Below are 27,595 nucleotides of genomic sequence, written 5' to 3' on the forward strand. Positions count from 1 at the left end.
GGTTAATGACAGTATTATTGGTGGGACAGTTAGCTGATACTTTTGTTAGTGTATTACCTCTCTCCTGGTCTTCAGGTTTAGCCTCCAGGTCGTGGAGAGGAGCCCAGACCAGCTCAGCCTTGGGATGGTCTTGTTGGGCCGCTGAAAGCTGCCTCAGCTCTGGTACCTCTGCCTGGTACCTCACACCGATGTTTATACGCCTGAGATGACAGAATGTATAGCCAGTGGTCAGTTGGAGAGACGGGAGACACTTTCAGAAATGCGCATGAAATGCAGTCTCTCTGTCCTGCTATAGCATAGCCTCCATTATTACAAATCTAGATCATATTGTTGTGATTGACAGGGAAGCTTTCATAACTTAGGTACATTTTTTATTTAAACAAAAATCATGTGAATAAGTGTTCTTATCCAGACATTTAGTTAACTAGTGGAATGTTTACATATCTCACATTACTCATCTCATATGTATATACTGTATACTGTATCCATCACTATCTATTCTTTACTATCTATTGCATCTTAGCCACTCTGTCGCTGCTCATCCATATATTTTATACTTATATATTCTCATCCCATTCCTTTACAAGATTGTGTGTATTAGGTTTTGTTATGGAATTAGATATTACCTGTTAGATACTGCTGCACTGTCAGATCTAGAAGCATAAACATTTCGCTAGACTCACAATAACATCTGCTAACCATGTATATGTGACCAATAACATTTGATTTGAATTGATTTGGTCGGCTGGTTTACAGAAATAAGCCACAGCTAATAATAAAAAAAAACTGTCTGCTGCACTGAAGCAACCGGACGGTGATAAAGTGGTCAAACCCCCGAGCTGACAAGGTACAAATAAATCTGTCGTTCTGCCCCTGAACAGGCCGTCATTGAAAATAAGAATTTGTTCTTAACTGACTTGCCTAGTTAAATAAAGGTGGTTGGGGGTGTTTAAGGAGGAAGCAGAGGAGGCTGGTTGCTCTAGACTCAGCTGAAAGACCTGATTTATCACCACTGGAGGTTACCCCTGCCTGGCCCGCCCGGCCGGCCTGATTACTAGCCAGCTGCTACCAGTCAGAGAGAGGAAGAAAGGGAAGACAATCCACAATGCACCCTGTTTTTCTCTCACCAAGCAATCGCCACTCCCCCACCTCCCACACACACACACACACATACACTCCTCTGTCTTTGTGAATAAAATCAGGACCGTGATACAGGCTAACTGGGTCAGATCCAAAGCACCCAATCTATCCTTTCATAGCTAACACAAAAACAGTCCTCCTCTACTGCAGCACATATCAATGGACTCAGCACCATCACTGAGAAAGACACACAGTGTACCATTTGACTAGTTGTTTGGCCTTGGCTGAATATCTTCTCTGACTCTGACTCAGTACTTTGATTTAAGAGTACTTTGATTTAAGAGTACTTTGATTTAAGAGTACTTTGATTTAAAACTACTTTGATTTAAGAGTACTTTGATTTAAAAGTACTTTGATTTAAGAGTACTTTGATTTAAAAGTACTTTGATTTAAGAGTACTTTGATTTAAAAGTACTTTGATTTAAGAGTACTTTGATTTAAGAGTACTTTGATTTAAGAGTACTTTGATTTAAGAGTACTTTGATTTAAAACTACTTTGATTTAAGAGTACTTTGATTTAAAAGTACTTTGATTTAAGAGTACTTTGATTTAAAAGTACTTTGATTTAAGAGTACTTTGATTTAAAAGTACTTTGATTTAAGAGTACTTTGATTTCAGAGTATTTTGATTTAAAAGTACTTTAGCCACTCAGGCTCGAATCTTAAACTTGAGATCCATACACGTAACTGATAATGGGATGAAAGAAGTATGGAGGGTGGTGTGTTCTGTCTGTGTGTGTTCTGTGTGTGTGTGTGTGTGTTCTGTGTGTGTGTGTCTGTGTGTGTGTGTGTGTGTGTGTGTGTGTGTGTGTGTGTGTGTGTGTGTGTGTGTGTGTGTGTGTGTGTGTGTGTGTGTGTGTGTGTGCGTGTGTGTGTACTCACGGTTCTATGCTGACTGGGGTGGCCTCACCGATCGTTGAGAGCAGAGGTGGGGTTATGTCAACGCTGTCTGAAAAACACAACACCAAAAAAATTGTCCGTTAAATGTACTATTCTTATCTCTTTTTACAACAGAAAATATTTAGTACAGCAGATTTTGAGGAAGTGAGCTTACTTCATGCGTATTACTCAAGAAATGTTTATATGAGGGAATAAAATGATGGTCCAAATCACACAGCTACAGTTCATTCTGATGACAGCGTGTTTAAATCCTAATGGCCGGTTTCACGTTCCCAGATTAAGTTTACCCCTGGACTAAAAAGCATGCTCAATAGATAATCTTAGCTTTAACTGGATCTGGGGAAACCAGTGCAGCACCCAACTAGGTAGAGTATGTTTGGACTACAACCCCAGTAGGACACAGGTTGAGCAGGTTTGGACTAAAACCCCCAAAAGAAACAGGTTAAGTAGTTTTGGACTACAACCCCCAGAAGAAACAGGTTAAGTAGGTTTGGACTACAACCCCCAGAAGCACAGGGGGTTGAGTAGGTTTGGATTACAACCCCAGTAGGCCCCAGATAGTGGTACTCACTGGATCGCAGCAGGCTGCGTGTGGCTGATTTTGGCGTGATGGGTGGAGGCAGACCCTGGGTGGAGGCAGACCCTGGCTGGAGGCAGACCCTGGCTGGAGGCAGACCCTGGCTGGATGCAGCAGAGGAGAGGAAGGTAGAAAAGTAGAGACCTGATCCCTCTCTCACCGGGCTGAGGATGGGCGGGGGGGTATAGGGCGGCATGGTCAGGGGGTTGTCTATTAGCCGGACAGGGGAGCGGAGGTGGCTCTGGTAGGGAGTGATGCAGGAGTAGACAGGAGGGGCGATGAAAGTGCCAGGCTTGGGAGGCGGGATGAAGAGGGGTTCGGGCCGGGGACGACGTTTGGGCTTCTTGCCGTCGTTGTCGTTCCCTCCCTCCATTCCACCGTTCTAAAGAAGGAGGTAGAACATCAGTACAAACACAGAAATACATGACTGCTACTGTCCACCCGGTTCTCCTGTTCACCCTGTTCTCCTGTCCACCATGTTCTCCTGTTCACCCTGTTCTCCTGTTCACCCTGTTCTCCTGTCCACCCTGTTCTCCTGTCCACCCTGTTCTCCTGTCCACCCTGTTCTCCTGTCCACCATGTTCTCCTGTCCACCCTGTTCTCCTGTCCACCCTGTTCTCCTGTCCACCATGTTCTCCTGTTCACCCTGTTCTCCTGTCCACCCTGTTCTCCTGTCCACCCTGTTCTCCTGTCCACCCTGTTCTCCTGTTCACCCTGTTCTCCTGTCCACCCTGTTCTCCTGTCCACACTGTTCTCCTGTCCACCATGTCTCCCTGTCCACCCTGTTCTCCTGTCCACCATGTCTCCCTGTTCACCCTGTCTCCCTGTCCACCCGTCCACCATGTCTCCCTGTCCACCATGTCTCCCTGTCCACCCGTCCACCATGTCTCCCTGTCCACCATGTCTCCCTGTCCACTATTTCTCCCTGTCCACCCTGTCTCCCTGTCCACCCTGTCCACTATGTCTCTCTGTCCACCATGTCCACCCTGTCCACTATGTCTCCCTGTCCACCCTGTTTCTCCACCATGTCTCCCCTGTCCACCATGTCTCCTGTCCACCATGTCTCCTGTCCACCATGTCTCCATGTCCACCCTGTCCACCATGTCTCCCTGTCCACCCTGTTTCCCTGTCCACCATGTCTCCCTGTCCACCATGTCTCCCTGTCCACCATGTCTCCATGTCTGTCTCCTGTCCACCATGTCTCCCTGTCCACCATGTCTCCTGTCCACCATGTCTCCATGTCTCCCTGTCCACCATGTCTCCATGTCCACCCTGTCTCCATGTCCACCATGTCTCCCTGTCCACCATGTCTCCCTGCCCACCATGTCTCCCTGTCCACCCTATCCACTATGTCTCCCTGTCCACTATGTCTCCCTGTCCACCCTGTCCATTCTGTTTCCCTGTCCACCATGTCCACTATGTCTCCCTGTCCACGCTGTTTCCCTGTCCACCCTGTCCACCATGTCTCCTGTCCACCATGTCTCCCTGTCCACCATGTCTCCCTGTCCACCATGTCCACCATGTCTCCATGTCCACCCTGTCCACCATGTCTCCCCTGTCCACCATGTCTCCCTGTCCACCATGTCTCCCTGTCCACCATGTCTCCATGTCCACCATGTCTCCCTGTCCACCATGTCTCCCTGTCCACCATGTCTCCCATGTCTGTCCACCATGTCTCCATGTCCACCCTGTCTCCATGTCCACCATGTCTCCCCACCATGTCCACCATGTCTCCCTGTCCACCATGTCTCCCTGTCCACCCTCCCTCCACTATGTCTCCCTGTCCACCATGTCTCCCTGTCCACCCTGTCCATTCTGTTTCCCTGTCCACCATGTCCACTATGTCTCCCTGTCCACGCTGTTTCCCTGTCCACCCTGTCCATTCTGTTTCCCTGTCCACCATGTCTCCCTGTCCACGCTGTTTCCCTGTCCACCCTGTCCATTCTGTTTCCCTGTCCACCATGTCTCCCTGTCCACGCTGTTTCCCTGTCCACCCTGTCCATTCTGTTTCCCTGTCCACCATGTCTCCCTGTCCACCCTGTTTCCCTGTCCATTCTGTTTCCCTGTCCACCATGTCCACTATGTCTCCCTGTCCACCCTGTCCATTCTGTTTCCCTGTCCACTATGTCTCCCTGTCCACCCTGTCCATTCTGTTTCCCTGTCCACTATGTCTCCCTGTCCACCCTGTCCATTCTGTTTCCCTGTCCACCATGTCCACTATGTCTCCCTGTCCACCCTGTCCATTCTGTTTCCCTGTCCACCATGTCCACTATGTCTCCCTGTCCACCCTGTCCATTCTGTTTCCCTGTCCACCATGTCCACTATGTCTCCCTGTCCACCCTGTTTCCCTGTCCACCCTGTCCATTCTGTTTCCCTGTCCACTATGTCTCCCTGTCCACCCTGTCCATTCTGTTTCCCTGTCCACCCTGTCCATTCTGTTTCCCTGTCCACTATGTCTCCCTGTCCACCCTGTCCATTCTGTTTCCCTGTCCACTATGTCTCCCTGTCCATTCTGTTTCCCTGTCCACCATGTCCACTATGTCTCCCTGTCCACACCCCTATACACCAGTTAGTATGAAGCACTGTTTACAGCATGCAGTCTAAGTGAGTTGTTCATCTGGTCAGACACTAGAGAGGATACATTCTACATCAGGGGTCTCCAGCAGGTCGATCGCAGCCCAGAGATGAGTGGCTCGCCAAACAATTCTCAAAGTACATGCAATTTTCACGTGTTCTACCGCAAACTGTCATAAACAAATCTCACAAGTAACAGACATTGCAAGCTCCCAGCTACTATCTAATCAAAGCAACATTGACATTATCCCACCCCTGGTTAGCCACTATTGGATTAAAAAGCCAAACCTAACACAATATCTGGCCATTCATTTCCAGCAATATTGCCCGTCTGTCTGTCTGGCACGTGTGTTTGTCTGTCACTGTGTGTAGCCAGTTGATGTGATACCCATCTTATGTGTTGACAGAAATACTTTACCCAAAACCTGCTCAATTAAATGTTAACTGTATATTAGGCTTACCTGGCAGAAGTATACTATGAGAAAGTATATAATTTGTATATATTATTTGTTATTTGCAAACTTTGCCACGAAATGAGCAGGAGCAGTACAGAACCATCACTAGACCAGCACATAAAAACGGAACTTTCCTCACCAGGGGAATTAAAGGAGAAATGTGGAAATGTGTTCATTTTCTATTTTGTACATTATCCCCATACACATAACATGTCCAGTACACCACCACCCTGGTTATTGTACAGTACAGTACAGTAGTAGGAAATATATCTCCATCTATAGTGTGGATAGCCCCTGCTAATCTCCTTGACCTGATCTGGAGCAGCAGGGTGGGAGGGGGAGGGGCAGGGGTGGAATGAGGGCAGAGGGGAGAGAGAGACATGGGTGCTAGAGCATGGTGGCAGGATATGTAGGATTGTAATAGATTATATGGAAACAGAGATATGAACCAAGCCTCTACTTATGGTACTTGAGGAGACGTTAGTAAGGTGTGTGTGTGTGGGGGGGGGGCACTAGCACCTACCTGTCCTGAGCTCTCTGACAGAGAGTTCCTGAGAGATCGCCTGCGGGTGACAATGACGGAAGGTTTGCCATCCATACCGGTCACGTCCTGGAGGGTGAAGGGTCTCTGTGGCCAGCCTGTCCCCGGGGTAGAGTGTTCCCCGTCTGGGGAGGACGAGGACGGGTCTGGCCTTCGTACGGGACTGACACAGGGATGACCAGGGGCATCATGCTCTCATCACGGGGCCGCTTGGCACTGTGGCCCCCTGAATCCTTGTCCATGGTCCCTCGCCCTGGCGCTGGTCTCTGGGGGCTCCAGGGCCTGTGGTGCTGTGCCTGACGACGAGACAGACAGATACACACATCATCAAATACCTGACTGGAGAGGCTATAGGCTTCCTTTACAGATCAAATGAGCAAACAAACAACTTACGACTTCATGTGTTGTCGTACTGAAGTGAACCTATAATATGAAAAACTAGCATAATGCTGTGAATTGACGTTCAATTCCCTAAACAAACATCATACAATTAAGTGAAGATGTAGAGTATTTCATCAGCTGAAGCCCATAGGAGTGAGTGTGGCAGACACCTATAGGAGTGAGTGAGTGAGGTAGACACCTATAGGAGTGAGTGAGTGTGGCAGACACCTATAGGAGTGAGTGAATGTGGCAGACACCTATAGGAGTGAGTGCATGTGGCAGACACCTGTAGGAGTAAGTGAATGTGGCAGACACCTATAGGAGTGAGTGAATGTGGCAGACACCTATAGGAGTGAGTGAGTGAGTGAGTGAGTGAGTGAGTGAGTGAGTGAGTGAGTGAGTGAGTGAGTGAGTGAGTGAGTGAGTCAGACACCTATAGGAATGAGTGCATGTGGCAGACACCTATAGGATTGAGTGAGTGAGTGAGTGTGGCAGACACCTATAGGAGTGAGTGAGTGAGGTAGACACCTATAGGAGTGAGTGAGTGCAGCAGACACCTATAGGAGTGAGTGAGTGAGGCAGACACCTATAGGAGTGAGTGAGTGAGTGAGTGAGTGAGTGAGTGAGTGAGTGAGTGAGTGAGTGAGTGAGTGAGTGAGACACCTATAGGAGTGAGTGAGTGAGGCTGACACCTATAGGAGTGAGTGAGGGAGGCAGACACCTATAGGAGTGAGTGAGTGTGGCAGACACCTATAGGCGTGTGTGAGTGAGGCAGACACCTATAGGAGTGAGTGAGTGAGTGTTGCAGACACCTATAGGAGTGAGTGAATATGGCAGACACCTGTAGGAGTAAGTGAATGTGGCAGACACCTGTAGGAGTAGGTGAATGTGGCAGACACCTATAGGAGTGAGTGAGTGAGTGTTGCAGACACCTATAGGAGTGAGTGAGTGAGTGTGTCAGACACCTATAGGAGTGAGTGAGTGAGGCAGACACCTATAGGAGTGAGTGAGTGAGTGTGTCAGACACCTATAGGAGTGAGTGAGTGAGTGTTGCAGACACCTATAGGAGTGAGTGAGTGTGTCAGACACCTATAGGAGTGAGTGAGTGAGGCAGACACCTATAGGAGTGAGTGAGTGAGGCTGACACCTATAGGAGTTAGTGAGTGAGTGAGGCAGACACCTATAGGAGTGAGTGAGTGAGTGAGTGAGTGAGTGAGTGCAGCAGACACCTATGGGAGTGAGTGAGTGGAGGCAGCAGACACCTATGAGGAGTGAGTGAGTGAGGAGTGAGTGACACCTATAGGAGTTAGTGAGTGAGTGAGGCAGACACCTATAGGAGTGAGTGAGTGAGTGGAGTGAGTGAGTGAGTGTGCAGACACCTATAGGAGTGAGTGAGTGTGTCAGACACCTATAGGAGTGAGTGAGTGAGGCAGACACCTATAGGAGTGAGTGAGTGAGTGTGTCAGACACCTATAGGAGTGAGTGAGTGAGTGTTGCAGACACCTATAGGAGTGAGTGAGTGAGTGAGACACCTATAGGAGTGGGAGTGAGGCAGACACCTGGAGTGAGTGAGTGAGGCAGACACCTATAGGAGTGAGTGAGTGAGTGAGGCAGACATCTATAGGAGTGAGTGAGTGAGTGAGTGAGTGAGTGAGTGCAGCAGACACCTATGGGAGTGAGTGAGTGAGTGAGTGAGTGAGTGAGTGAGTGCAGCAGACACCTATAGGAGTGAGTGAGTGAGTGACAGCAGACACCTATAGGAGTGAGTGAGTGAGGCAGACACCTATAGGAGTGAGTGAGTGAGGCAGACACCTATAGGAGTGAGTGAGTGAGGCAGACACCTATAGGAGTGAGTGAGTGAGGCAGACACTTATAGGAGTGAGTGAGTGAGGCAGACACCTATAGGAGTGAGTGAGTGAGGCAGACACCTATGGGAGTGAGGGAGTGAGGCAGACACCTATGGGAGTGAGGGAGTGAGGCAGACACCTATAGGAGTGAGGGAGTGAGGCTGACACCTATGGGAGTGAGGGAGTGAGGCAGACACCTATAGGAGTGAGGGAGTGAGGCTGACACCTATGGGAGTGAGTGAGTGAGGCAGACACCTATAGGAGTGAGGGAGTGAGGCTGACACCTATGGGAGTGAGTGAGTGAGGCAGACACCTATAGGAGTGAGGGAGTGAGGCTGACACCTATGGGAGTGAGGGAGTGAGGCAGACACCTATAGGAGTGAGGGAGTGAGGCTGACACCTATGGGAGTGAGTGAGTGAGGCAGACACCTATAGGAGTGAGGGAGTGAGGCTGACACCTATGGGAGTGAGGGAGTGAGGCAGACACCTATAGGAGTGAGGGAGTGAGGCTGACACCTATGGGAGTGAGTGAGTGAGGCAGACACCTATAGGAGTGAGGGAGTGAGGCTGACACCTATGGGAGTGAGGGAGTGAGGCTGACACCTATGGGAGTGAGTGAGTGAGGCAGACACCTATAGGAGTGAGGGAGTGAGGCTGACACCTATGGGAGTGAGTGAGTGAGGCAGACACCTATAGGGAGGAGGGAGTGAGGGAGCACCTATGGGAGTGAGGGAGTGAGGCTGACACCTATGGGAGTGAGTGAGTGAGGCAGACACCTATAGGAGTGAGGGAGTGAGGCTGACACCTATAGGAGTGAGGACCTGCTGAGGCAGACACCTAGTGGAGGACAGGAGAAAGAGGCTGACACCTATGGGAATGAATGGGGAGGAGGCAGACACCTATGATGGAGGGGGAGGGGCTTCAGCCCTATGATGAGGCAGCCCTATGATGGAATGAATGGGGGAGGGGCTTCAGCCCTAGGAATGAATGGGGGAGGGGCTGAGCCCTATGATGGAATGAATGGGGGAGGGGTTTTAGCCCTATGATGGAATGAATGGGGAGGGGCTTCAGCCCTATGATGGAATGAATGGGGGAGGGGCTTCAGCCCTATGATGGAATGAACGGGGAGGGGCTTCAGCCCTATGATGATGGCTGAATGGGGGAGGGGCAGCCCTATGATGGAATGAATGGGAGGGGCAGCCACCTGGAATGAGGGGGGAGGGGTTTCAGCCCTATGATGGAATGAATGGGGGAGACACCTATGATGGAATGAGGGGGAGGGGTTTCAGCCCTATGGGAATGAATGGGGAGTTCAGCCCTATGAGGCTGACACCCTATGAGGAATGAATGGGGGAGGGGTTTTCAGCCCTATGATGGAGGGGCTTCAGAGGGAGAATGGGGAGGGGCTTCAGCCCTATGATGGAATGAATGGGGAGGGGCTTCAGCCCTATGATGGAATGAATGGGGAGGGTCTTCAGCCCTATGATGGAGGGGCTTAGCCCTATGAATGGGGGAGGGAGCCCTGATGGAATGACCTATGGGATGATGGAATGAATGGGGGAGGGGTTTCAGCCCTGATGGAATGAATGGGGACACCCTATGATGGAATGAGGGGAGGGGCTTCAGCCCTATGATGGAATGAATGGGGGAGGGAGCCCTATGCTGGAATGAATGGGGAGGTTTCAGCCCTATGGGAATGAACGGGGAGGGGCTTCAGCCCTATGATGGAATGAATGGGGGAGGGGTTTCAGCCCTATGATGGAATGAACGGGGGAGGGCTTCAGCCCTATGATGGAATGAATGGGGGAGGGGTTTCAGCCCTGGAGGGGGGCTTCAGCCCTGATGGAATGAATGGGGGACCCCTATGATGGAATGAATGGGGAGGGGTTTCAGCCCTGCTGCTGAATGGGGGAGGGGTTTCAGCCTATGATGGACTGTTAATTTCAGCCCTGATGGAAAATGGGGAGGGGCTTCTCCAGATGGAATGAACAGGGCCAGGACAGAGAAAGGGCTTCAGCCCTATGATGGAATGAATGGGGATTTCAGCCCTATGATGGAATGAATGGGGGAGGGGTTTCAGCCCTATGATGGAATGAATGGGGAGGGGCTTCAGCCCTATGATGGAATGAATGGGGGAGGGGTTTCAGCCCTATGATGGAATGAATGGGGGGGGCTTCAGCCCTATGATTTGGGGAGGGGTTTCAGCCCTATGATGGAATGAATGGGGAGGGGCTTCAGCCCTATGATGGAATGAATGGGGGAGGGGTTTCAGCCCTATGATGGAATGAACGGGGGAGGGGCTTCAGCCCTATGATGGAATGAATGGGGGAGGGGCTTCAGCCCTATGATGGAATGAATGGGGGAGGGGCTTCAGCCCTATGATGGAATGAATGGGGAGGGGTTTCAGCCCTATGATGGAATGAATGGGGGAGGGGCTTCAGCCCTATGATGGAATGAATGGGGGGGGGATGGAATGAATGGGGAGGGGCTTCAGCCCTATGATGGAATGAATGGGGGAGGGGCTTCAGCCCTATGATGGAATGAATGGGGGAGGGGTTTCAGCCCTATGATGGAATGAATGGGGGAGGGGTTTCAGCCCTATGATGGAATGAATGGGGGAGGGGTTTTAGCCCTATGATGGAATGAATGGGGGAGGGGCTTCAGCCCTATGATGGAATGAAGGGGTTTCAGGGGAATGAATGGGGAGGGGGTTTCAGCCCTATGATGGAATGAATGGGGAGGGGCTTCAGCCCTATGATGGAATGAACGGGGGAGGGGCTTCAGCCCTATGATGGAATGAATGGGGGAGGGGTTTCAGCCCTATGATGGAATGAACGGGGGAGGGGTTTCAGCCCTATGATGGAATGAATGGGGGAGGGGTTTCAGCCCTATGATGGAATGAATGGGGGAGGGGTTTCAGCCCTATGATGGAATGAATGGGGGAGGGGTTTCAGCCCTATGATGGAATGAATGGGGGAGGGGCTTCAGCCCTATGATGGAATGAATGGGGGAGGGGTTTCAGCCCTATGATGGAATGAATGGGGGAGGGGCTTCAGCCCTATGATGGAATGAATGGGGGAGGGGCTTCAGCCCTATGATGGAATGAATGGGGGAGGGGCTTCAGCCCTATGATGGAATGAATGGGGGAGGGGCTTCAGCCCTATGATGGAATGAATGGGGGAGGGGTTTCAGCCCTATGATGGAATGAATGGGGGAGGGGTTTCAGCCCTATGATGGAATGAATGGGGGAGGGGCTTCAGCCCTATGATGGAATGAATGGGGGAGGGGCTTCAGCCCTATGATGGAATGAACGGGGGAGGGGCTTCAGCCCTATGATGGAATGAATGGGGGAGGGGCTTCAGCCCTATGATGGAATGAACGGGGGAGGGGCTTCAGCCCTATGATGGAATGAATGGGGAGGGGTTTCAGCCCTATGATGGAATGAACGGGGAATGAATGGGGGGGGCTTCAGCCCTATGATGGAATGAATGGGGAGGGGGGAGGGGCTTCAGCCCTATGATGGAATGAATGGGGAGGGGGGCTTCAGCCCTATGATGGAATGAATGGGGGAGGGGTTTCAGCCCTATGATGGAATGAATGGGGGAGGGGTTTCAGCCCTATGATGGAATGAATGGGGGAGGGGTTTCAGCCCTATGATGGAATGAACGGGGGAGGGGTTTCAGCCCTATGATGGAATGAATGGGGGAGGGGTTTCAGCCCTATGATGGAATGAATGGGGGAGGGGTTTTAGCCCTATGATGGAATGAATGGGGGAGGATGGAGGAGTGCTGAGTGAAACGGGACCAGTCAGCATTCAGCAGGTTAACCTAGCAGTCCTAGTCTATATTCTATATGGTGAGGCATGAGGCAGACATGAGGGATGCACCGTTACACGCTAGATGTTACTGCACCGTCATGTAGGGGAAGACCAAGTCTGCATATACCCCTTACCACCCCCACGTTGTAAAATATATAGAGAGTAAAAGCAGGGGAGCAGGTTCTACTCTTTATGGTCCTTTTCTGGTGTTTTGTGGTGGAAAACTAAAGCTGGTGGAGTGTAACACGACAACCCTGTTACCCATAGATAGACAACCCTGTTACCCGTAGATAGACAACCCTGTTACCCGTAGATAGACAACCCTGTTACCCGTAGATAGACAACCCTGTTGACCTTCAGCCCTATGATGGAATAATGGGGGACAACCCTGATTGACCCGTAGATAGACAACCCTGTTACCCCTATAATGGAGATAGACAACCCTGTTACCCCCTATGATGGAATGATGGGGGAGGGGCAAGCCCTGTTAATGGGGAGGGGGCTTCCCCTATGATGGAATGAAGACAACCCTGATGGAATGAATGGGGGGGGTTTCCCGATGGAATGAATGGGGGAGGGCAAGCCCTGATTACCCGCCCTATGAATGAATGGGGAGGGGTTTCAGCCCTGTTACCCGTGGGATAGACGGGGGAGGGTTTCAACCCTGATTACCCAGTAGATAGACAACCCTGTTACCCGATGGAATGAATAGACAACCCTGTTACCCAGCCCTAGATGGAATGACAAACCTGTTGAATGGGGGAGGGCCAGCCCTAGATAGACAACCCTGTTACCCGTAATGAATAGGGGACAACCCTGTTACCCGGGGGAGGGGTTTCAGATGATGACAACCCTGTTTCACCCTATGATGGAATGAATGGGGAGAGCCCTAAATGGAATGAATGGGGAGGGGCTTCAGCCCTAGATGGAATGAACCCTGTTACCCAGCCCTATGATGGAATGACAACCCTGTTACCCGATAGATAGACAACCCTGATTACCCCTATGATGGAATGACAAGCCCTGTTACCCCTATGATGGAATGAATGGGGACAACCCTGATGGAATGACCCAGCCCTATGATGGAATGAATGGGGGGACCCTAAACCTTTTACCCTATGATGGAATGAATGGGGGAGGATGGAGGAGTGCAAACCCAGTCAGCATTCAGCAGGTTAACCTAGCAGTCCCTGTATTCTATATGGTGAGGCATGAGGCAGACATGAGGGATAGACAACCCTGATGTTACTGCACCGTCATGTAGGGGAAGACCAAGTCTGCAACCCCTGTTGTAAAATATATAGATAAAAGCAACCCTGTCCTTTTCGTAGAAAACTAAAGCTAGACAACCCCTGTTACCCGTAGATAGACAACCCTGTTACCCGTAGATAGACAACCCTGTTACCCGTAGATAGACAACCCTGTTACCCGTAGATAGACAAACCTGTTACCCGTAGATAGACAACCCTGTTACCCGTAGATAGACAACCCTGTTACCCGTAGATAGACAACCCTGTTACCCGTAGATAGACAAACCTGTTACCCGTAGATAGACAACCCTGTTACCCGTAGATAGACAACCCTGTTACCCGTAGATAGACAACCCTGTTACCCGTAGATAGACAAACCTGTTACCCGTAGATAGACAACCCTGTTACCCGTAGATAGACAACCCTGTTACCCGTAGATAGACAACCCTGTTACCCGTAGATAGACAACCCTGTTACCCGTAGATAGACAACCCTGTTACCCGTAGATAGACAAACCTGTTACCCGTAGATAGACAACCCTGTTACCCGTAGATAGACAACCCTGTTACCCGTAGATAGACAACCCTGTTACCCGTAGATAGACAAACCTGTTACCCGTAGATAGACAAACCTGTTACCCGTAGATAGACAACCCTGTTACCCGTAGATAGACAACCCTGTTACCCGTAGATAGACAAACCTGTTACCCGTAGATAGACAACCCTGTTACCCGTAGATAGACAACCCTGTTACCCGTAGATAGACAACCCTGTTACCCGTAGATAGACAAACCTGTTACCCGTAGATAGACAACCCTGTTACCCGTAGATAGACAACCCTGTTACCCGTAGATAGACAACCCTGTTACCCGTAGATAGACAACCCTGTTACCCATAGATAGACAACCCTGTTACCCGTAGATAGACAAAGCTAGAAATGTTTTAACAACAACAACAAAATTGTGAAGCTTGCATTCAATTGCCCCTCCCTGTTGCACACAACACACTTCCATTTATTGTCACAAGGGGATTAATGGCTAATTTAAGATGAAATCATCAACCCTGTTACGGTCAACCCTGTTACTTTATTTGGCACTTACTATAGTCATTCTTTTATTATCCTGTTGAGATTCTCTTTTATGAAGTTGAACATTTGCTCTTTATGACACAATGTTAAAATGAGGTGAAATCAATCAAGTTACACCTCTCAAAAGGCACTGAATTGGTTAAACGACATTTAGGGCACTAGGTTGCACTGAGGACAAAATATCCACATGTGGTTTGCATTTCTTGCTGCTTGTTGCACACACACAAAATAGGAGTATTGCTTATCATTTTTAGAATTTGCGTTATAACATGAGTAATTGCGCATCTGTAACCTAACAATAAACCCCTTCCATGAAGACAGACCGTGCTAAATCATTCAGATACTGCTGTGTTAATATTGGGATGATGATTCCTTATTCTGCTCAGTGCTAATCATTTATAATCAACATCATTTCAGGCTCGATTGGCCTTGGCAGGTGCATTAAGCTTTTTGTTACTGATCTACTTCTAGATAAGGAAGCCAGAATCCCTCTGCCATTATACAAAGGTAAACAACAACGAAATGGATTGTTTTAACAACATTCATCAAAGAGGACTGTTATTGCAGCTCCTCAAGCCCAACAGTACTAGCAGAAACAGTTACCAGGGTAGCAGACACAGTTACCTTGACGATGTGTGGCGGTAGGGACTCCATCTCTGAGGCTTTCTGGGCCAGCGTCTCCAGGTTAACCTCCTGGGAGACCCTCCGTTTCCTGCGTGTGCTCTGGATGACCCCTGTAGGGGCCATCTGGGCAACGTGGACTTCATCCGCCTTCGGTGCTCCACCTGGCTCCTCAGAGGCCCCATTCTGGGCCCCATCAGATGGTATGAGGAAGGGGTTGTCAACTGGTGGTGGTCCACCTTCCTTGGAGAGTCTCCTGGACCTTCGAGGCTGCAGCTGGATATGGGGAGGTTGGAGCTGGGTCTCTGTGGAGGGGAGCTGGGAGTCTGTTTGGGGGGGGATGTTTGGAGGGTCTGGGGACATCTCCTGGAGGTCTGGGGAGGATGCTGCCTGAGCACAGGGCTCTTGGGAGGGCACTAACACGGGCGGCTGGGAGTGAGGGTGTTGGTGGGTAGGTGGGTTCTGGCTGCTGGGGTAGTATTCTAGAACATGTTGGGGTTGTTGCTGCTGCAATTGCTGTTGTTGTATTTGTTGTTGCTGCTGCTGTAATTGTTGCTGTATTTGCTGTTGATGTTGTATTTGTTGTTGCTGTTCTAACTGTTGCTCTTGTTGTATGTGTAGTTGTTGTTGCTGTTGTAGTTGCTGTTGATGCTGAAGCATTTGCTGCTGTTGCATCTTATGATGTTGTTGTTGCATTTGTTGTTGATGCTGTAATATTTGTTTCTGTTGCTGTTGTCGTTGCAGCTGCTGCTGGAGCTGTGGATGCTGTTGGGTCTGTTGTAGCTGCTGCTGGAGCTGTGGATGCTGTTGGGTCTGTTGCAGCTGCTGCTGGAGCTGTGGATGCTGTTGGGTCTGTTGCAGCTGCTGCTGGAGCTGTGGATGCTGTTGGGTCTGTTGCAGCTGCTGCTGGAGCTGTGGATGCTGTTGGGTCTGTTGCAGCTGCTGCTGGAGCTGTGGATGCTGTTGGGTCTGTTGCAGCTGCTGCTGGAGCTGTGGATGCTGTTGGGTCTGTTGCAGCTTCTGCTGGAGCTGTGGATGCTGTTGGGTCTGTTGCAGCTTCTGCTGGAGCTGTGGATGCTGTTGGGTCTGTGGATGTGGTTGGGGTTTGGGCTGTTGGGCATTATAGTTCAGATTAGGTAAAGTCCTATTGCCCCCCTGAAACACCTGGTAGTAGCCAGCCGTTAGGTGTTGCTTAGGCTGGCCGAAGGCTAGCTGGAAGGGCTGAAGCACGGAGCTGCTCCCAGGGTTGGATGTGCTGTGCTGCTGGGCATTTAGAGCCCCAGGCTTAAGGGTCTGTGGGAATGCCTGAGTCTGGGACTGCTGTTGCTGTTGGGAAGCCTGATGCTGCTGCTCCCACTCTAGGCTGGGAGGCTTGGCCACGTCTCTAACGTCTCTGTAGGCCTCTCCTCCAGCAGGCAGGGGGTTGACCACCTGCTGCGGCTGGGGAGGCTGCTTCTCTGCAGCCCTACTAGGAGACTGTGGCTGCTGTGGCTGCAGGGGTGGAGGCCCCTCACGGATCTGCTGCTTGGAAAAGGCAGTCTGGGTCTGGGACCGTGAGTCACTGACGTTGACGCCCCCTAGGTACGGAGCAAAGTTCTGACCCCAGTTAGCCATAGTGACACCCTGTGTCCAGTTCCCAGTCTCAGTCCCAGTTCTCTGTTGAGGCTGTGGTTGAGCTTCTGGGTCCTGGTGTGCCCACTTCATGGGTACAGTCTGTTGGTAATGTCCCCGACTCTGGTCTCCTTTCTCTGGACTGAAGATCACTGAGTTGAGGTACATACCAGTATGTGGAGCCTCTGGGTTGGAGGATGTGGAGGTGACGGTGCCTGCAGCCTTACTCTGGCCAGGACCAGGATCTGAGGCTGGGGCACCAAGGCCGTAGCAAGAACCTTCTGGATTCTGCTGAGAAGACGTCTCCTTCATCGCCACTCCTTGGTCGTTAAAAAAAGAGATGCGCTTGCCTGTTCTCTTACTGTTGGGTAAACTCATGGCTGGCATGAATAACAGGGCGAGGTGGGGGGACTATGGGGTACTAGGTGCATAACAGTCCCCCAACCACACAGACCACCAATCAACGTATGTCCCAATGTGGCCCTCTTCCACTGGCCTTATCTGAAGATAAAGGGAATAGAAAGTTCACAGCACACACCCTTGGAGAGGGGGTTGCATATTTGAACGGAAATCACCAAACCACATATGCAACCAAAAACCGAGGAGTTGGATTGGACGTAGACAAAACCCAATCTTCTCCTTCTCCCCTTGAACTCCTCTTCCTGCTGTATTGAGAGGTTGCCGGTGCTGATAGAGATGTCTGGATGTCCACTGGCCTCGTTCATTCATGGGAGACACCCTGTGAAGAGACCAGAGGGGTCAAGTTACAGGACAGTCCAGAGAGGTCCCCATAGGGTTCCTAATGGACCTATTGTTAAAGCTGCCTGCTTCCATGTAAAACCCCTTTCCAACACAATGCAGTACCAGCGAAAGGTAACGGGTTGGGTGGGAAAGACAGAAAGATAGGAATGAAAGTGTGTGTGTGTGTGTGTGTGTGTGTGTGTGTGTGTGTGTGTGTGTTGAAAGTGGGCCTGCATGGCTCCATGCATGCAGTGTGTCCTTACCCCTGTCATGTGAGCTGAGCTAGTAATGACACAGCCCAGCACACACATAGTCACACACACACAGTCACACACACGCACATAGTCGCCCAGCTACACGCACAGTCACACACACACACACACACACACACACACACACACACACACACACACACACACACACACACACACACACACACACACACACACACACACACACACACACACACACACACACACACACACACACACACACACACACACACACACACAGAAGCTGGACTCCCTTGCAGAAGAAATGTTGTTATAAAGGTTAAATACTTGCTGATCACATGGTAACTAACTGGTTGCAACAGTCAAATGACCGCTTCAAGCCACCATCACTTCACATTAGGTTCTGAGAGTAACACAGCAGGATGCACTACAGCCATCACACACACAGACACACAAACGCACACACATACACACACAGACCCTGGCCGAGACCCCACTCTCCGAGGGTGTCTCAGGGAGAATTGGGATACGCAAAAAAACACACATTTCCAATTCACACATGCATATTAATACACACTTGTACATGTGTGAAATAGGGCAAATATAAGCACCCATGTATTATTCCACACAGCACACAGTGTGAGAATAAGTGTGATTTGACCAATATTCACCGCTGAGGCCCGTTTGCTCATTTCTACTGTCATATTGAAGCTTCCTCTTGAATTTAATTGACTTGCTGTACCAAGGGCTTTATAAATCAACTTTATTGATTGGTTGACTTGTCTGTCTGGGTAGGCACAGTGAGAGCTGCTCTCCTTTCTGACGAATGAATGCACCAAAAAGAGATTCTGAGGCTAAATGCTACTTGTGTGTGCCCCAAATTGCACCCTATTCCATATGGGTCCTGGTCTAAAGCAGTGCACTATATTAGGGAATGTTGTGCCTTTTGGGATGCATCCTACTTTGTCGTTTTGCACTGGGGCTCTAACTCGATGGTTTCTGAGTCATTCAGGACAAAGTGGGAACCTGTCACCTCTTGACTTGTTCCTGCTTTCTCAAACGGGGAACCTGTCACCCCTTGACCTTGTTCCTGCTTCCTCAAAAGGGGAACCTGTCATCCCTTGACCTTGTTCCTGCTTCCTCAAAAGGGGAACCTGTCACCTGTTGACTTGTTCCTGCTTCCTCAAAAGGGGAACCTGTCACCTGTTGACTTGTTCCTGCTTCCTCAAAAGGGGAACCTGTCACCTGTTGACTTGTTCCTGCTTCCTCAAAAGGGGAACCTGTCACCTGTTGACTTGTTCCTGCTTCCTCAAAAGGGGAACCTGTCATCCCTTGACCTTGTTCCTGCTTCCTCAAAAGGGGAACCTGTCACCTGTTGACTTGTTCCTGCTTCCTCAAACCTTGTTCCTGCTTCCTCAAAAGGGGAACCTGTCACCTGTTGACTTGTTCCTGCTTCCTCAAAAGGGGAACCTGTCACCCCTTGACCTTGTTCCTTGACCCTGTTCCTCAAAAGGGGAACCTGTCACCTCTTGACCTTGTTCCTTCTTCCTCAAAAGGGGAACCTGTCACCTCTTGACCTTGTTCCTTCTTCCTCAAAAGGGGAACCTGTCACCCCTTGACCCTGTTCCTGCTTCCTCAAAAGGGGAACATGTCACCCCTTGACCTTGTTCCTGCTTCCTCAAAAGGGGAACCTGTCACCCCTTGACCTTGTTCCTGCTTCCTCAAAAGGGGAACATGTCACCCCTTGACCCTGTTCCTGCTTCCTCAAAAGGGGAACATGTCACCCCTTGACCCTGTTCCTGCTTCCTCAAAAGGGGAACATGTCACCCCTTGACCCTGTTCCTGCTTCCTCAAAAGGGGAACATGTCACCCCTTGACCCTGTTTCCGCTTCCTCAAAAGGGGAACATGTCACCCCTTGACCCTGTTCCTGCTTCCTCAAAAGGGGAACATGTCACCCCTTGACCCTGTTCCTGCATGTTCAATAGGAAAAGGCAAGAGACGGGACAATGAGTGGACAAACATGACTCACAATGACCTTTATAATAACATAAAAAAGGCACATTTATTTTAGTCCAAATCTGTCTGGGGATCACTTCCTTTGCCATGACAACACGTTATGATAATCACAATCTGGATACACAGAGATACAGAACCCCTCCGTAATTGAATTGCAATTTAAAATATTTTACAGCTAGCACTGATAGCATGCACAACCATCTCCAAATGAACTGTATGGCCTAGGCAGCAACCATCTAGTAAACACACACACACACGCCGTAAAGCTAGAGTCCTTAAATGAAACAATAACAATTTTGTTTAGGTAAAAAGCCAAAGGATGGGCCTGGAGAAATCTAACCAACTCTCAAATTCATAGACAGAGCTATGGATGCAAGGGCAGACCATCCACGATATCAAAATTATAATTTCAACCATGTTGAGGCTATACAGTGTCTGTTTACATGTACTTTATTTAGAAACATTGTATTCGGGAGGGAGACACTCAAGTTTTTTAATACTATAGTCATGGCCTCTAAAACTTCAAGCTGCATACTGGACCCTAGTCCAACTAAACTACTGAAAGAGCTGCTTCTTGTGCTTGGCCCTCCTATGTTGAACATAATAAACGGCTCTCTATCCACCAGATGTGTACCAAACTCACTAAAAGTGGCAGTAATAAAGCCTCTCTTGAAAAAGCCCAACCTTGACCCAGAAAATATAAAAACTATCGGCCTATATCGAATCTCACATTCCTCTTAAAATGTTTAGAAAAAAGCTGTTGCGCAGCAACTTACTGCCTTCCTGAAGACAAACAATGTATACGAAACGCCTCAGTCTGGTTTTAGACCCCATCATAGCACTGAGACTGCACTTGTGAAGGTGGTAAATTACCTTTTAATGGCGCAGACCAAGGCTCTGCATCTGTCCTCGTGCTCCTAGACCTTAGTGCTGCTTTTTATACCACATTCTTCTGGAGAGATTGGAAACCCAAATTGGTCTACACGGACAAGTTCTGGCCTGGTTTAGATCTTATCTGTCGGAAAGACATCAGTTTGTCTCTGTGGATCGTTTGTCCTCTGACAAATCAACTGTAAATGTCGGTGTTCCTCAAGGATCCCTTTTAGGACCACTATTGTTTTCACTTATACTCTTGGTGATGTCATACAGAAACATAAATGTTAACTTTCACTGCTATGCGGACGATACACAGCTGGTGAAGCCCCAAAATTGCCCTCCCTGGAAGCCTGTGTTTCAGATGTAAGGAAGTGGATGGCGGCAATTTTTAAAACTTTTAAACTCTGACAAAACAGAGATGCCAGTTCCAGGTGCCAAAAAACAAAGAGAGAATCTTGATGGTTGTACAGTCGTCTCAAATAAAACTTTGAAGGACCTCGGCGTTACTCTGGACCCAGATCTCTCTTCTGGCGAAGATATCAAGACTGTTTCAAGGACAGCTTTTTCCATCTACGTAACATTGCAAAAATCAGAAACTTTCTGTCCAAAAATGATGCAGAAAAATGTATCCATGCTTTTGCCACTTAGACTACTGCAATGCTCTACTTTCCGGCTACCCAGATAAAGCACTAAATAAACTTCCGTTAGTGCTAAACACGGCTGCTAGAATCTTTACTAGAACCAAAAAAATGTTATCATATTACTCCTGTGCAAGCCTCTCTATACTGGCTTCCTGTTAAGGCTAGGGCTGATTTGAAGGTTTTACTGCTAACCTACATAGCACTTACATGGGCTTGCTCCTAACTATCGTTCCGATTTGGTCCTGCCGTACATACCTACATGTATGCTACAGTCACAAGATGCAGGACTCCTTATTGTCCCTAGACTTTCTAAGCAAACAGCTGGAGGCAGGGACTTCTCTTACAGAGCTCCATTTTTATGGAATGGTCTGCCTACCCATGTGAGAGACGCAGACTCAGTCTCAACCTTTAAGTCTTTATTGAAGACTCATCTCTTCAGTGGGTCATATGATTGAGTGTAGTCTGGCCCAGGGGTGTGACGGTGAACAGAAAGGCACTGGAGCGACGAACCGCCCTTGCTGTCTCTGCCTGGCCGGTTCCCCTCTCTCCTCTGGGATTCTCTGCCTCTAACCCTATTACAGGGGCTGAGTCACTGGCTTACTGGTGCTCTTCCATGCCATCCCTAGGAGGGGTGCGTCACTTGAGTGGGCTGAGTCACTGACGTGATCTTCCTGTCTGGGTTAGCGCCCCCCTCGGGTTCGTGCCGTGGGGGAGATCTTCATGGGCTATACACGGCCTTGTCTCAGGGTAGTAAGTTGGTGGTTTGAAAATACCCCTCTAGTGGTGTGCGGGCTGTGCTTTGGCAAAGTGGGTGGGGTTATATCCTGCCTGGTTAGCCCTGTCCGGGGGTATTGTCGAACCGGGCCAGTGTCTCCCGTCCCCTCGTGTCTCAGCCTCCAGTATTTATGCTGCAATAGTTTGCGTCGGGGGGCTAGGGACAGTGTGTTATATCTGGAGTATTTCCCCTGTCTTATCCGGTGTCCTTTGTGAATTTAAGTATGCTCTCTCTAATTCTCTCTGTCTCTCTTTCTCTCGGGGGACCTGAGTCCTAGGACCATGCCTCAAGACTACCTGGCCTGATGACTCCTTGCTGTCCCCAGTCCACCTGGTTGTGCTGCTGCTCCAGTTTCAACTGTTCTGCCTGTGGCTATGGAACCCTGACCTGTTCACCGGACGTGCTACCTTCTACCGCACTTGCTGTCTCTAACTCTGAATGATCGGCTATGAAACGTCAACTGACATTTACTCCTGTTGCACCCTCTACAACCACATCTTGGCCACGTAAAGTTATAATCTCTACCCGGTACAGCCAGAAGAGGACTGGCCACCCCTCAGAGCTTGGTTCCTCTCAGGTTTCTTACAAGGTTCCTGCCTTTCTAGGGAGTTTTTCATAGCCACTGTTTTTCTACATCTGCATTGCTTGCTGTTTGGGGTTTTTAGGTTGGGTTTCTGTATAGCACTTTGTGACATCAGCTGATGTAAAAAGGGCTTTATAAATACATTTGATTTAATATTTCAAAATATATAATATTTTGGGCTGATGAGGTAGAACAGTTGAACTAAGCTCATGAGGCATTTATAAGTCATATTTTTCCAGAATCAATGGTTAGGCCTATATATATTTAATTTCTAAGTCCAAAAATGGATGTAGCAACTTTCAAATAGACAGATGCATCAGTTCATATCCTGCACTGGGGCAACATTGTAACTTGACTGTCTGACCGACCACACTTCACAGTAAGGTAGTGCTGAGTGATTATGCCGAAATGTATGTTATGTTTTTAAACAACTAACTGAGTGACATCAGTTCATTCAATTGTTTTTCCCCCTGTGAGTTCAATGCGCACATTGCACATTTTCTCTAGAGATAAATCAGATCAAGCCTGAACTGTGAGGGATAGAGAGAAGTTGACTCACGAGGTATCTCGAAGTGAGAATACATGATGTAAGTGATTGATAGTTGTTATTCAGCAGTCATAAAAGTATGCTTATTAATTTTGAAGAACTACTCAAATAGTGATTCATTTTTAACTATTAAACGGAGGACCTGACACCCTGGTGCACTGGTGAGGATAATTATACCATGTTATATTATAGCATGTTCTTAATTAGGAACATTTATGAAGATGCTGTTCCAATATAGGCTATAAAAAACAGTGTGGATGCATCACCTTGTTTATGAAGAAATACCTATGATCAATTTCAGGGAATTGGAGAGAAGTGTGAGCACCCTATGTCAAGAACGTGCAAGACGCATTGCCTTTGCCTATTTTGCTGAACAACATAAATCATATGGAGTGTGTTTTGCAGTGTTGTTTTTCAAGAAGGGTTTATACAATATGAAACATGTGAACAGTAACACGATGTCCACCTAACCTTTCTGTAGGCTACCGAGTGTAGGCTAGAAGGATGATGACACAGTAAATACCCCCGGTAGGTTTTAACCAATGTAACGCCGTTAATATATAGCCTAGGTTTGACCCTCAACCGTAATTACCTAATCCCCGAGCGTTTCTTAATTTAAACAGCGAATACGCACCGCGGTGAAAGCGAACGCAGTCGTTGTATTTGACATGGGGGGACTGAGAAGAATTGCCCACAGACATCAAGAAAAAACATGTTGCGTCCTACATCAGAACAACCCTTGCTGGACCCCCCACCTCTGCACCGCGTCCCCACCGCCAGCCAGCTCAGCGCTATTTACGAGAAGGCAGTCCTTTGTTGCAGAACACGGATTATCCAGTCACTAATTCCGTGGCACGTTGCAACAAAGTGAAGCAACAATGTAACCTATATAGGCTATACCAGCACGAGCTCCAACATAAAAGAAAGATAGGATATAGACCACGCGCAGCGGATCCAGGACTGCTCAACATGTCAATATGGTTAATAGCCTAAATCATATGAATGGCAATGTCGTCCTTTTCTAAAGAAACACTCCATATTAACCAATAAACACACACAGAGATGTCTAAACCGCTGATCATTAGGTTTAATATTCACGAAGGCCTATTTAATGTTATGGTGAACTTTGTTTACAGCAACCATTCACTTGCATGCTTCTCATATTCTGATCAACAAGCTCAGATATACAAATCCCAGTTCCTATCCGAGAACTCACTGTGCTTGCCATGTTTCTGCGGTGACCACCAGTGCAGCAACTGTCCCCGGGTCCACGCGCCCCACAGTGTGCAATCGAACGGAGATATGACTGCATGCATCTCTAGCGTTGAGTCATTCTATGCTGACCTCACTATTATTTTTCTAATCAAAGAATGAGGTAGATCGATGTCATTAAAACAAACGTACTATCCGGTCCAAAATGGTGCAACGATCTGCAGGAATATGGACAAATGTCGCACAATAAGTGTTGCACATTATTGCGTTACTATTGCACAAATAGCCTACATGTACACAACACATCCGCTGTCCTATGCGGCCTTGTTTCTCCCGCTGTAGAACGCTCTCTCAATCGAACAACACATTCTTTCGGCTCATCCTTGTGATCCTCTCCAGTCTGCTCGCCACACCTACTTCCACGACCATATATGGTTTTCCTCTTGCACGAGGGGCGATGTAATTTACGCGTCAAAAGTACTACTCAGATCCATGCGGTGAAATACCGAAAATCAATGGGTCACTGATGCTGAAACCGTGGTGCCTTTTCCTGGTTGCTAAAATGCAAATAGTTCGCCTAATTTAATTTCGTGACAAAACAAGCAGCCATTGTGTTGAGTATCTTTTGTAAAATGTAAACCACCATTAAATCTATTTCCCATAACCAAAAGTATAGTATTTTCAGCTGTTTGAAGATGGTGTAGTTTTAGTATTACAAATGTCAGAGGCCCTTGCACAGTTGTAAAGGTCGGTCCAGTGGAGTCAAAAACCTGATTTCCCTGTGTTATCTATATGTCCACACTATGAGTTTGGAATGATGCAGTTGTAACAGTGTAACTTTAGACCGTCCCCTGGCCCATACCCGGGCACGAACCAGGGACCCTCTGCACACATCAACAACAGTCACCCACGAAGCATCGTTACCCAAGGGGAACCACTACTTCAAGGTCTCAGAGCAAGTGATGTCACCGATTGAAACGCTATTTAGCGCGCACCACCGCTAACTAGCTAGCTATTTTACATCCGTTACACAGTGAAATTGTGAAATTGATGATAATGCCATTTAGTGTAAGAGCTGTTTGAAAAGGCTCCCTGAAATTTCAATAGACCAATTAGAATGATTGTTCCAATCCTCTCTGCCAATAACAGCACATGTTCAGTTTTCCCCTCCCCACTCAGTTCCCTCCCAGACAGTCCTTGCAAAATTATTGCTTGAGAAATTGCCCTTTGCTAAGAAATATTTTTGAACATTTTAGTTGAAAACAATCACAGTAAGTTACTTAATCTTTACCCAGAAATGATTTGATATTGAGATAAAAACAGGTGCATTGGACCTTTAGAATAGACACGTTCTGCAATAGAATTGCTCTTCATGGCACTATTACAACAGTATTACAATATTATTATACTGTCTCGAACATTGCATTTACATTTTGGTCATGTAGCAGCAGACACTCTTATCCAGAGCAATTTATAGTCAGTGAGTTGCATAGCAAATAGCATGTGTCTGCTGGCAGAAAGGAGATACTGCCAGCCCCACTGTGTCAGACTATACTCTCTGCTGTACCTTAAAATAACCACACATGCTATTCACTGCATAAGGAATATGCCAACTAAGCTCTGCGAGACTGAGTGAGATGTGAGATTGTGTGTGTGTGTGTGTGTGTGTGTGTGTGTGTGTGTATGTGTGTTTTATTAGGCCTGTAGTTTTGTGTCTAGGTGATGTCCATATAATATGCACTCTTTTACTCTTCCATTGGGAGAAAGGTCTAAAATGACATTCACAATCGACCTTCTAAAGAGAAAGTGTTAGGCACAGGTCATATCCATTAGCCTATCCAAATAATATATGAATCCATTGACTTAGTTATCATTTTCTGTCACAGCAACTGGCATTAAACTGGTAATGAACGGTTAATAAAACTAAAACTATAGTCTATAATCAAAAAATCCACTCCTCTTCAATGCAGGACCTGTGCAGGACACGTGCAGGGCAAATTTCCACTTTCTTTCATCATACAATTGATGCTAGCCTGCAATAGACCAGGAAGACGAGTTGGCAGAAGGCCTGCAACTGTTGCATTCCAAATATTATTGTATACCGATTGATAAACGCGACTCGTGATCTATTGTACCCGGGATACACAATGTAACTTTCGATCGTGACGTGGAACTCTACCCCCCCCCCTCCCCCACTGCAGGGACCAGGGGGGTTGCACCGGAGATAGGCTATCGTGCAGCAATTGTATGTCTGCCTCCACCCTTGGCATCCGAGCTATCGAACGACGCGATTCTGCCTCTAGTCTAAACTATACTACTGCACAGAAGTTCTAGATCAATATGCAGGGTTTCCATGGAGATGAATTGATATGTGTTTTTAAATGCAGCCATTCTAGATGAAATATGCTACAGGGAGGGGACAATTAATTATGCATATCGGACCCATATCCTGAATCCTATATTGATACCTTTCTTTCACCGTAGAGAAGTTTAGATACATTGACAAGTTGTCACATTAACATTGACAAGTTTTGACATTATTACACACGAATAAATGCAATTTGTACTTTAGCCTACCTTGTAGCTTATAGCCGGTAGGCTACAATGTTCTGCTCGGCATTTTCTCTCAGTCTCTTCTGAAACAGAAAACTTTTTTCTGCTTTTCGGAGCGTCACTTCCTAGTTCCTACTCTTGCGGCTGAAATCATTGCATGGTGATTGTGAATGTATAGCGTATGCTTTTTGATGAGTTGTTGCAATGAAACTAAACTAGTCACGTCTCTTAATTCATTGTTGTGTAAGTATTGCGACACTCGACAAGAGTAAACATTTTAGAGACCATACAGAGTACACAGATATCATATTGGGTGAGGGCACATGCCATTTTTAATACGTAGCATACAAAAATACTCTAGCCTACTCCCTACTATAGGTGGCGTATTTGCTTAATCACAAAGAGGAGAGGACAACAAAGTGTCAACCACCACCACCAATCCATCCAATCGCAGCAAAAACACGAGAATGAAAACAACGTTTACTTCAGCTATTTTGACGAGAGAAGATTCTGCATGTGCAAAGAGTGCTGCTAATCTTCCGGTATGTGTAGCCTTCTCCCAAGCCAATGCAATAAGGTCTGACCACAGATAGAACAATGAGCAAAAACGTTTGGTCT

The 27,595-nt window shown here is 48.0% G+C and overlaps 1 protein-coding gene and 1 long non-coding RNA gene across 4 annotated transcripts in view; both read right to left on the reverse strand.

The window, feature by feature from the left end:
- The window catches only part of LOC118374149 (mitotic deacetylase-associated SANT domain protein-like), a 48,021-nt gene extending 20,788 nt beyond the window's left edge, over positions 1-27,233 (reverse strand). The window contains exons 1-4 of one of the 3 annotated variants that reach the window (XM_052496618.1): positions 6,169-6,383; positions 2,611-2,998; positions 2,022-2,088; positions 58-200 (exon numbers count right to left, since the gene is read on the reverse strand). In XM_052496618.1, the coding sequence (XP_052352578.1) occupies positions 58-200; positions 2,022-2,088; positions 2,611-2,998; positions 6,169-6,243 (673 nt within the window). In that variant the 5' untranslated portion in view covers positions 6,244-6,383. Of the gene's footprint in view, positions 1-57; positions 201-2,021; positions 2,089-2,610; positions 2,999-6,168; positions 6,483-15,191; positions 17,539-24,428; positions 24,827-27,001 lie in introns of those variants that run through there. The other 2 variants (XR_008092720.1, XR_008092721.1) reach the window with 2 other exon arrangements.
- LOC127915878 (uncharacterized) lies at positions 13,588-14,347 on the reverse strand. Its single transcript, XR_008092722.1, has 3 exons — positions 14,113-14,347; positions 13,768-13,974; positions 13,588-13,698 (listed from the first exon to the last, which is right to left on the reverse strand). It is a non-coding gene; the product is annotated as an uncharacterized LOC127915878 (long non-coding RNA).
- Positions 27,234-27,595: the final 362 nt, after the last annotated feature.

The sequence above is a fragment of the Oncorhynchus keta genome, chromosome 35, assembly GCF_023373465.1.
Source record: "Oncorhynchus keta strain PuntledgeMale-10-30-2019 chromosome 35, Oket_V2, whole genome shotgun sequence".
Taxonomy (NCBI): Eukaryota; Metazoa; Chordata; class Actinopteri; order Salmoniformes; family Salmonidae; genus Oncorhynchus; species Oncorhynchus keta.